At 68.2% G+C, this 10934-nt stretch overlaps 1 protein-coding gene across 1 annotated transcript in view; it reads right to left on the reverse strand.

Moving 5' to 3' along the window:
• Nucleotides 1-322: 322 nt before the first annotated feature.
• Nucleotides 323-10934, reverse strand: part of BAI2 (brain-specific angiogenesis inhibitor 2) — a 20030-nt gene continuing 9418 nt past the window's right edge. Inside the window, exons 8-31 of the mRNA XM_010576323.1 lie at nt 10689-10795; nt 10083-10277; nt 9922-9990; nt 9713-9821; nt 9446-9638; nt 8773-8907; nt 8598-8700; nt 8306-8349; nt 7079-7205; nt 6397-6500; nt 6012-6114; nt 5587-5737; nt 5225-5294; nt 5035-5101; nt 4828-4913; nt 4146-4244; nt 3028-3199; nt 2846-2941; nt 2615-2654; nt 1779-2437; nt 1343-1378; nt 874-978; nt 666-719; nt 323-517 (exon numbers count right to left, since the gene is read on the reverse strand). Of these exons, the coding sequence (XP_010574625.1) occupies nt 323-517; nt 666-719; nt 874-978; nt 1343-1378; nt 1779-2437; nt 2615-2654; nt 2846-2941; nt 3028-3199; nt 4146-4244; nt 4828-4913; nt 5035-5101; nt 5225-5294; nt 5587-5737; nt 6012-6114; nt 6397-6500; nt 7079-7205; nt 8306-8349; nt 8598-8700; nt 8773-8907; nt 9446-9638; nt 9713-9821; nt 9922-9990; nt 10083-10277; nt 10689-10795 (3119 nt within the window). The remainder of the gene's footprint in view (nt 518-665; nt 720-873; nt 979-1342; nt 1379-1778; nt 2438-2614; nt 2655-2845; nt 2942-3027; nt 3200-4145; nt 4245-4827; nt 4914-5034; nt 5102-5224; nt 5295-5586; nt 5738-6011; nt 6115-6396; nt 6501-7078; nt 7206-8305; nt 8350-8597; nt 8701-8772; nt 8908-9445; nt 9639-9712; nt 9822-9921; nt 9991-10082; nt 10278-10688; nt 10796-10934) is intronic.

A 10934-nucleotide genomic window follows, 5' to 3' on the forward strand; every position in this document is an offset into this window, starting at 1 on the left:
GGCCTCGACGGCCGGTCCTGCCCCGGGAGGGGGGTGCAGGCGTGATCGGTGGGTGAGCATGGGGGGGTTGGGGGGGGGGGGGGGGGGGGGGGCCTGTGGCCCCTCCACACCCGCGTCCGGAGGGTGGCAGGGAGGAGAAATCGCGCGAGGACGGGCGAGAGGCGACTGCGGCCGGGGTCAGGGGGAGCACGGTCCCTTCCGCAGGGACAGCTCCAGCCAGGGAAGGCCCCCCCCTCCACCGGCCACCAAGGAGGACAGAGCAAACCCAGCGTCTCGGCTCGTCCTGCGCCGGGGGCGAAGGCGGTGGCGGCCCGCGAGGGGCTCACACCTCTGTCTGGAAGTCACCGTCGGCCGCATCCAGGCCGGCGCAGGGGCCCTCCCAGTCCGCACAGCGCAGCTCCAGCCGGTCCCGCTGGGCACTGGGCAGGGAGCCCAGCGTCATCGCCTTGAACGTGCTCCATGGCTTCGGCGGCGCGGCCGGTGCCTGCGGCTGCTGCTCCTCGGGGCCGGCCGCATCCTGCGGGATGAGGGAGAGCTGCGGCAAGCGGTCGGGGTGCGTGGCGACGCCGCGGTTCTCTCCCACCCGGGACACAGCCGCCCACCTCTGCCCTCCGGCCCCATCCAGGATGGGGTGGATCAGCCCCCGGGGGGGCTTGGGCACTTACATTGGCCGTGCTCTTCTCCCCACCGCCCGATGAGACGCTCCACCGCTTTTCTCGCTGCGGAAAAAATCACAGCGCTCAGCCCCAGCATCATCCCTGGGGGATGCCCCGTCCCCCCACCATCCTCCCCAGGATGCCCCAGTCCATGACGGGCAAGGTGGAGGGGTGCAGGGGAGCAAACCGAAGCAGGATAGGACCCCCAGGACCTCACCTTGGAGGAGCCGGCAGCCGGAGCCCGGTACCGGTCCAGCGTGTGAAACTTCTGGTTGAGCTCGTGGTAGAGCTCAGAGTGGCGTTTCCGCGTGTGCATCACCTTCTGCGGGGTGAGAGCAGAGCCCGCGGCCGTCGGCATCCAGCACGGCCCCGTACCCCTCGGCGCACCCCCTCCTTCCCCGTCCCCCTCTCGCCCGCTCACCCCATGCACATCCCCAGGGTACCCCCAAACCCGGGGCAGAGGGTGCAGGCGAGCGGCAGAGCCCGCTGCAACGCTCCCGCTGGGCGCTGGCGTTTTAATCACGAGTCAACGCTCGTTATCGCCTGGTATAAAACTCCTCTGAGCTCGGCCGCTGCTTTGCTGACAGCGAGCCAGAGGGAACCAGGGACAAAGGTGGCTCAGTCACCAGATGGCACCCGACCCCGCGGCGGGCACCGGTGACACCCGCTGCCACGGCGGGACTTACCTCGAAGTCCAGATCCGAGTATCGCAACCTCTTCCTCTGGCAGGGGACGCGAAGAGCCCGGAGCAGGGGAAGGAGATGGGGAAGACAAGGAAAAGGTGTTTTGCCGGTCCGGGATGCAGCAGGGAGCAGGGCAGGGTGGGGGGAAGCTCATGCCAGCCCCAAACCGTGCCAGTTGCAGGGGGCAGAGCCCGGCTGGAGAAAACAGGGGTCCCGGCCGAGCTGGGGGATGTGCGGCTTATCCACCGTGCTACTGGGGTGAAGGCAGCCCCGAGCAAAGGGTGGGATGCCGAGCAGAGAGCACGGGGGCAACTCGTGCAACCCTGCACGTGCACACGCGTCCACGCACGCTCTTGCACGCTCGCCCAACTCCCTCCCACGTATCTCCCTCCCTGCACACGTCTCCAGGGGCACGCTCGCACGCCAGCCCCCCGCTCACCTCCAGGGACCCCACTTTCATGGCGGAGCCGGGGACGGTGCGGGGCATGGTGCGGCTGCGTTCCGACAGCTCCGAGGCCAGGATCTGCCGCACGGTGGGGTGCTGCTTGAACTGGAGGCCGTAAGGGGCCTTCACCGTCCCGTAGGGTTGGTTCAAGTTCACGTTGATGTGATCCACCGCCACGAAGCCGGGGTAGGCGTCCCCCTCGGCCGTCGGGCGCCCCGTCCCGCCGGGCACCCCTTCCTCGGCGCCGGGACCGAGGGTGCTCTCCTCCCGCGGGAAGGGCTTGAGGCTGCCGGTCCGGCGGGGGAGCATCATGTAGTCGCTTTCCCGTGGGGGTTCGGGGGCCCGCAGCCAGCCGTATTCCAGGGGCCGCAGGCTGCTCTCCGTGCACAGGTAGACGGGACCCGGCGCTTCCAGGCTGAGCGGCTGTGCCGGCGGCTCTCCCAGCTCGCTCAAGCCTGCCACCACGTTGGGCGTCATCTTGGGGACCTGGACCAGGATGCTGGCAGGAGGGATGTTTCCCGGCAGGCTGGAGAAACCCAGGCCACCCTCCGAGGTGGTGTTGAGCTTGGGGTCTTCGTCCCCGTCCAGGGAGATGCGGGACAAGGTGCCCGTGATGGTGGCGGGATTGCAGGTGTTCACCTCCTTGAACAGCACTGCGGGCAGGGAGCGGGGTCAGAGCCGGCCCCGGGGGTCCCATGGGAGGGAGGGGAGGCTGGGCCGACCCCCTGCGTGGTGGCATCGCGCCCGCCCCGGCACACGCTGCTGGTCCCTCCCAGGCGTGGGCATGGTGACATCCCCGTCCCCAGCGCAGGGGCCAGGGGAGACCTCACCTGTCTGACACGCCAGGTCAACATCCTTTTCAAAATCTGTCTATAAAAATACAGAAAGAGGGGAAAGAGAGAGAGAGAGAGGAGAGAGAAAGAGGGGGAGAGAGATGGGGAAATGAATGCATCTTGGCCAGCACGGGGAGCGGCGGGGGTTGCAAGGGGGACCCTGCCCCAGCTGGGGCGCCCAGCCCTGCCGGTGCCCGCTGCAGCCCGTGCCGGCGCTGCCGTACTCACCAGGATCTGCACCTGCCCGTTCTTGCAGGAGTCGGGCGAGTTTTCATTCTCCTCGCTCCTGCACCCCCCCATCTGGCACTTCACCACGTCCTGGACCTGCAGGGACAGAGCCGGTCACGGCCCCGCGGTCAGGGGTCGTCGTGCCCCCCACCACCCTCAGCACCCCTGCGGGGCCGCCCCACCTCTCGGCGCAGGAACCCGTGTACGGTGATGATGACGAAGCCCTGGACGGAGTTGAAGACGGCGAAGAGGACCTGGAAGAGGATGGAGCGCCGGTCGGTCATGGCGAGCACGGCCGACATCCAGGTCAGCGCCAGCAGAGGCAGGACCACGCAGGAGCTCCACAGCGATGCCCTGGGGCAGGGAGAGAGGAGCCGGGGTGAGCCCGCTGCACCGGAGCTGCCCCGCGACAGCCCCCCCCGAGCATCACCTCCCACCCCGCAAGCGTGGCCGGAGCCGACCACGCACGGCGCGGCACGGAGACCCGAGCCCGAACGCCCTGTGGATGCCGTGCACCCCATCTGGCCCCCCGCTGTCCCCTCTTCCTCGGCGTCCCCAAGCCGGCGCTGGCTGGGTATTGGGGGCATTGCCTGCCTTAGGGCGAGGGGGCCCGTGGGCTCTTTCTGCCCCCCGAGACCGAGACATCGGCATTACCGAGCCGGCCCGGGGAAGGGCACAGCCGCATGTGTCCTTATCCCCGCACAGGCAGCGCTGCTGGCAGGGAGGGTGCTGGGGGAGATGCGGGACCACCGTCACCCTCCCCACAGGCGCGAGAAGAGCAGCAAGGGGATTTCTTTCTTTTTTTTTTCGCGGTGAATTTTGGGGCTGCTTCTATCGCAACTCAACCCTCGGCTGACCAGGGTGGCAGCGGTCACAGCCCAACCCTCCGGACATGTCCCAGCCAGCACCCGTGGGGGCTCACGTGCCGGGAAGAGGGTCTCGGGGACGCCCCCGAGGCCAGGACCGTCCCGTGCCCCATGGCGTGCTGCCCCTCATGCCCTCCCTGCTCCCAAGCCCCCCCCCCCCCGGGGAAGAGGAGCTGAGCCCCCCCACCCCGTGCCCCGACCCCGGAGATGACGTGACCTGCGGGAAGCCATGCCATGCAGACGTGATGGCCGCGGTGGGGCACCCGTGCCCGGGGCCACCCCGAGCACACAGCCTTCACCCTGCCCGCCGGACCCCCCCTCAACCTCCAGAATCCATCCTTTTCCCCCCATCCCCAGAGCCCACCCCCTGCGGTCCCCGGGGTCCAAGGCTGTGCTCGGGGCGGGGGCGAAGCGGGCGCGTGGCGGGCACTAACATGGCGCTGCTGGCGGTGGCGGAGGTCATGGCCGCGCTGGACACCACGCCGCACTTGGTGCATTTCAGCAGCAGGCTGCCGCAGGGTGGGGGCTTGGAGCTACGTGCCCACCACCCCCCCGGCGCCCCCGCGGCCAGGACCGGGCCACGCGGGGATGCAGGCGAGGGGAGCAAGGCCGTGGGAGAGCAGGATGGCAGGGGTTTTGGGGTGGGGAGGTCGGACAGATGGACGGACAGACGGATGGATGGATGGTCGGACACAGGCAAAAAGCAAATGGGAGAAGGAAAAGAGAAAGAGAGAGAGAGAGCCGGGTTAGTCGAGGGGCGGCAGCAGTTGTTAGTGGCGAGCAGGGGTGGCCAAGCGGCAGCGGGATGGGGCGGGCAGGGCTCAGCCCCCTCCGCTGGCGGCAGGGAGGGGGGGTCCGCAGGTTGCGGCTCCCCCTTCCCTGGGGGAAGGTGTGGGGGTGACTGCCCCCCCCTCAGCTACTGCCCCTCCAGCAGCCCCCAACGAGGGGCTGCGGTTGCCCCAGGCTTGGCCCCCGCCGCCCACTGATGAGGTGAAGTCTGCCCCGTCCTCAGCCCGCTCCCGGAGAAGGAGACCCCATGCCATGCCCCGTGGCGCGGGAGAGCAGGGTGCTCCGCGCCGGCCCCAGGGACAGCCCCGCGGGGCACAGGGCACTTACCCAGCTCGCTGCTTTTTGGACTTATCTGAAATGCCATCGCGGGACATGAGCTTGTTGAACACGATGATGCCGACCAGCATGTTCACCTTGGGCGAGAGCGGCGCCGGGGTTAGGGCTGGGCACGGAGCCCTCCGGGAGCCGGAGCTGGCAGGAGCTGCCACACACCGGGGTGGGTTTTGGGGGGTCCAAGGCTCAGGGTCAGCTCACCAGCACGATGACAGCAGCGGGTCCCACGAAGGCATAGAGCAAACCGCCCTCCAGCGAGAGCCAGCAGCTGCAGGGGACCGTGGCGTGTCAGGGGCTGACGGAGAGGGGACGTCCCCTGTCCCCAGCACTGCTGCCAGCCCCAAGCGGTCCCCATGCCCAGCCCTGTGTCCCCCCCCCAGTCCCCACGTACTAGCTCGCTGTCCCGTAGCCTTTGGTCCGCGTGAAGCCGACGGAAACTGCGACCACGAGGGCTGGCAAGCCTGGAAAGGGGAGACGAGGCTGGAGCTGCAGGGGGGTGGCATTGCTGTGTGTGTCCCCCACCATCACCCCTGTGCCAGCCCCCATGGATGGGGACAGGGATGGGGCCCTTCTGGCAGCTCCCCACGGTCTGGCTGGTCAGAGGGTGCCACGTCGAAGGGGCCAGAACACCTAGGTCTGCTTTCCTCCATTGTGCCTCAGTTTCCCCTTCTGATAACCCTGGGGGGTACCAGGGAGGGGCGCGCGGTGCCTCCCCTCCAGCCCACCCCGGCACCAGCCCTGCTGGGCTCTTACCCCATCCCAAGCACAGGAAGCGTTTCCTGACCAGGCGTGTCCGGATCCGGCCGATCACCGCCAGGTAGGACTGCCAGGCCTCCGTCAGCACCCAGCAGAAGGACGAGAGGAAGAAGAAGTGGAGGAAGGCGGCCGTCATGGTGCAAACACCCTGCGGGGATGCGGGCACGTCAAGGGGGAAGGCATCGTGGCATCACCGCGGCCACGTGCCTGGCACCGCGGTGGTTAAACTCCCACGCGAGGTTTGTGTCAAAACCACCAGCGCAAAGGATTTAATCCCGAGATCGAGTTAATCCAAATCCAATCTGCTGCTGGGAGCCAGCAGGGACGAGGTGACCGGCCGGGAAGAGAGGGCTTTGACTCCACCGCAGCCCCTGCACCCACCCCGGGGACCCCCGTGAGGGGGGTACGGTGATGGCACCCACCTTGCTGAGCATCTGAGACTGGCCCACGAGGATGAGGATGTTGGAGGCCAGGATGGAGACACAGAAATTGAGCAGGATGATGGAGCGCTCCGACTTGATGAACCTGCGGGCAGGAGCAGCTTGGGGCCGGGGTGCCAGCCTGTCCCACGTCCCCCCCCCGGGGTGCTGCCGGCGGACGGGTGCTCTCCCGGGTCAGGGTCGGTGCCAGGCAGCCCGGGCACCTCTCCCACCCTGGGTTATTTTCTTCCCTCCACGTTGCATTTAACTACATCGACGCCAAGCCTTTGCTCACGCTGTGCCCCGCTTCACCGCCCCCTCCCCACATGGTCTCACACCCCAGGTGCCCCCCCCCCACCCTGGGGGTCCCCAGCTGTCCCCGTGTCACCTCCAGAAAGCAGCGTAGATCACCAGCAGGGTCAGCAGGGCCATGCAGGAGACGGCACAGCCGATCATCAGCGGCACCGACGGCGTGCCCGAGGGGTCCATGGCCTGGTGGGGAACCGGGGCGGGGGGGAAGCAGCTGAACCCGGCCCCCCCATGGCTGCTCCCTGCCAGCCCCCTGTCCCCCACCGGGCCCCTTCATACCCCCTGGTTGGGGACCCCCCGGGTGCCGGAGGGGGTCGGTGGCAGTGGTGGCGCGGCCAAGGCGCCTTCCCGGGGACCCGTGCCCATCTCCATGCCGACGGGGGACGCGGGTGGAATAGCAATGGGGTTGGGGGGGCAGGGGGGGGACGCCTGGGGCCGGGGCTGCCCCCTCCCCTCCTAGCATACAGCAATGCCGATATCAAGTCCTATTGATCACGACAGCCCCCTGCCTGCCCAAGCCCACCCTTGGGGTGCCAGGGGGTGCAGGGGGCCTTTTTTTGGGTGGTGGGAGATCCCCCCCCCCCATCCTCCCAGTGGCCTGCCCACCCTGTGGAGGTGCCTGCAGGCAACGCAGCCCCTGCCCATCCCCATCCTCCCCCGGGGACCCCCACCTCGGCCAGGCCCCGCAGCCCGGGAATCGCCCCCCCATCCATGTCCCGTGTCCCCGGTAGGGTCATCCCTGTCCCCGTCGTGTCCCCTACCAGGTCTCTGGGCAGCTGGGCGAGGACGGCGAAGGTGGCGAGCTGGCGGCACTGGCATTTGGTGTGCGCTGGGAGGGTCTCCAGGGTTTGGCAGCTCTCCGTGTCCCAGTTTCCCAAGCCAGCATCCCTGATTAATGGGACGAGAGCGAGGGAGAGCAATTTGAAATGATCAAACACACGCAGCCCCTCGCGCCTCTCCCGAGTTAACCCTTTGCCGGCCTCTGCCTGGGGGGAAGCAGATTGGGGGGGGGGCACTGCCAGGGGACAGGTTAATCCCCTGAGCCCATCGCAGGGGGTGAAGCCATCCCTGTCCCAGTTGCCCCCGCCCGCTCCGGTGCTGATCCCTCTGGGGAGCGGTGCAACACGAAGGCTTGATTTTTAATCATCTCACCTCGGTTTGGGGGGGGCAAACCGCAGAAGGAGGGGGCCAGGCCAGGGAGAAGAGGTGCTGGAGATGGATGGGGGCGAGGGGTGAGGCAGTGCCAGGGCAGGCAGAAGCAGTCCCGGGAGCCCCCCAGCACCCACATCCCCCCCCAGCACAAGCCACAGCTCACACGGCAGAGATGTGCTACCCCAAAGCCAGACCTGCCTGGGAGCAGGCGATGCTCCTGCCCTCCTGCCACGGATAACTCTCCCACCATGGGACCCCCCCCCCGGGAAGGATCTGGGAGGGCGTGCCCTGCGGTGACGCTGGCCACGCACAGGGAGAGCAGCCACAGCTCCCAGCAAGGCGAGGAAACGGGGAACTGGGTCTGTGGGACAGCTGGGGACACAGCTCCCCGGGGCCAGGCTGAGACCTGCCACCACTCATCGCAACCAAGGGCCTCCCCAACAACACGGGGAGCTGTACTGGAACCAGTGACCCTGAGGTGCAGAGGGCACCTGGGGAGGAGGGAGGGGGGGCCAGCACTGCTGCCCCCCACCCCGCAGTGCCCCCCGCTCCCCCCGCCGTGCCCTACTTTCCCTCGCTGCTGCCAAAGCGCCGGGCTCCGCGCTAACAAATCGCATCTGGCAGGCTGGCGGCATCCGTCCCCGGCGTCACGCGGAGCCAGATCGATCCCGTGGCAGCACAATTCACCCGCAGTCAGAGGGAAGGGACTGGCCCCGCTCCCCATCCCTCCCACCAGCTCCCCAGTGACCGATGGAGCACTGGGATAAGCCCAGCTCCATCGCCCGGCGTTGCCCGCCAGCCAGGGCACGTCCAGGGCGTCCCTGTCCCCCACTCACGTCCTTGAGTAGTCCCAGGTGACGCACTGCGGGTGGGATGTGCCCTGCGGACAGAGGGATGGGTTAGCACTTCACCCCTGCCCTTCTCCCACCCTCAGGGGGGTATTTGGCCCCTGGGGGACCTGCCTGGCTCCCCCAGCGCTGGCAACGTCCCCACTGTGGGCACGGAGCCGAGTACTTGTGGCCACCAGCTGGGAGCTGCTGGCCCCTGCCCGGCTCTCAGCGCCTTGGGGCGAAGGGGCCGGTGGGACCCACGCGGGACCGAGAGGCGACACGGCGAGGGGACACTCACGTTGATGATGTGGGAGAGCTCCACCAGGACGAGGGGCTCCGCCGGCTTGGTCGGCGGGCGCACCGTCACCATCAGCACCTTGGAGGTGACGGCCAGGGGGGTCCTGCAGGGAGGGGCACTGGCTGTCACAGGGATGGGGACGCAGCGCGGGGGGACAGCGGGCAGCCCCACTCACCTGGGCGGGGGCAGGATCAGTCCCAGCGTGCGGTACAGCACGGCCCCGATGACGAAGTGGGACGACTCATCCGTTTCTGCAGAGAGAGGGGAAGGGAGAGCGGCGCCGTGATCCAGCGCCCGGCACACGCGTGGGCTCAGCGAGCGCACACGCACACGTGAGAGCCCACGCGTCTGCCCCCCACACGTGTGAGGGAACGCGCAACCCCCTCCCTGACACAGGCACGGCACACACGGACACATGCAGGCACGTGGGCTGGCAGGAGGTGTCCTGCGGGCTCACACACGTGTGCTCTCACACATGCACAGCCCCCGACATGCAAGCTCACACACGTTCACACACACACATGCACAAGCTTGATGTGCACAGCACCCTATGTGCACTCACGTGTGCATGCTCACACACGTGCACACTCACGCATGTGCACACTCACGCATGTGCACGCTCCCAGATGCGCACTCACATGTGCATGCTCACCCAGGTACACGCATGCCCACTCCCAGACGTGCACGCTCACGCACGTGCACAGAGGTGGGCACTCACACGCGCATGCTCACACGTGCACGTACACGCGCACTCCCAGATGTGCATGCGCGGGCACTCACATGCGCATGCTCACACACGTGCACGCTCCTGCACAGCCCCAGGTGCACACTCGCTCGCACGTGTGCACGCACACGCAGAGCGTGCTCGCTCCTGCGGCCCCAGCCCTGCCTCACCGGCAGAGGCGAGGCTGAGCACCTCCCTGGGGATGAAGAGCTTGTCCTCGGAGCTGCGGGCCCAATCCTTCATGCCCCGGCGTCCCTTCATGGGGAAGTTGATGTCGCTGGAGACGGCGGAGACGGGCTCCCTCTGGATGCTGATCACTGCCAGGGCAGAGCGGGCGTCACCGGCCGGCTCCCTGTGCCCACCGAGCCCCCGTGCCCACCCAGCCGCTCACCCAGGTTGTCGGTGACGATGAGGGAGCTCTGGAAAGCCTTCAGCGCGTCCCCCACCAGGTGGATGAAGTCCTCCACCACCTTCATCAGGTGCACAGAGCCAGGCGAGACCTGCGGGCGAGGGACCAGCTCCGCAGCCGCCGGGACCTGTCCCCACGGTGGGGATATCCCGGCTGCCCCGGGCCACCCGCCCGTGTCCCGTGCCACTCACCTGCTGGGCATCCTCCCACTTGTCCCGGTTCTCCGCGTCCACCATGTAGCTCACCACCTGGAAGAAGCGCTGCGGGGACGGGGCTCAGCGGGGCTGGGGTCCGGGGACCGACCGCCGCCACCTCCCCGGGGGGGTGTCCCTCGCCGTCCCCCACCGGCTACCTGCACGTCCTCAGAGGACGGGGTGTAGGTGGCCCTCTTGAAGGTGTCGGTGACGTTGCGCAGGATCTCCACGGAGAAGAGCAGGTCCCCGCTGTAGTAGGTCTTGCGGGCCATGAGCTCCAGCAGGCTCCGCACCACCTGCGACATGCCTTCACCCGCCAGCACCCGCTGCCCCTTGGCCAGGTGCTCCCGCAGCTTGTACGGGGGGGACACACCGGTGTCACTCAGCCACCAGCACTGCCTTGTGTCCCCCGGTCCCTCACCATCCCCAGAGCCCGGGCAGTGGGGACACTGCAGAGCTAATTGCACTTATTAGGGCAGTAGCGGGACTTGGGGGTCTGTGGGGGGGGTCCTTCCCATCCCGAGAGCCATTTCCCAAGGACACAGGAGCACAGCTTGGACGGAGGTCCTCCCCCCCAGCTCAAGGATGGGGTCTTTCTTTCCTCTTTTTCCCCAGCCATGCCTGGGAAGCCCTGCCTCAGTTTCCCCATGTGGTAGCCAGCCGGTGAAGCAAGGCGGCTGCTGGGTTTCCCTGCCCAGGGATGGGGCAGACCCCCAGCGACGGGGACGGGGTGGTGGGGGGACCGCGCCAGAGCGTGCACCTACTGAGAGATGCAAGTATCGGTACTCGTGGGAGATGCAGCGGGCGAAACTGGGCACACCCCAGTAGGCAACCCCGTGGGGGCTCAGCAGGCACCGGCGGCTGGCGGACCCTGTGCGGGAGAATCGGGTTCGACGCCGGCACGGGAACCGCCTCGCCGGCACGTCGAGGACGGGCGGCACTGCCTGGCACCCCGATACCACCCGCCGTCCCCTGCCCCCCTGCTCCAGGGTGTGGGGGTTTTGGGGGGG

This window comes from Haliaeetus leucocephalus, unplaced genomic scaffold (genome assembly GCF_000737465.1).
Source record: "Haliaeetus leucocephalus isolate CR32 unplaced genomic scaffold, Haliaeetus_leucocephalus-4.0 Scaffold517, whole genome shotgun sequence".
Classification (NCBI taxonomy): Eukaryota; Metazoa; Chordata; class Aves; order Accipitriformes; family Accipitridae; genus Haliaeetus; species Haliaeetus leucocephalus.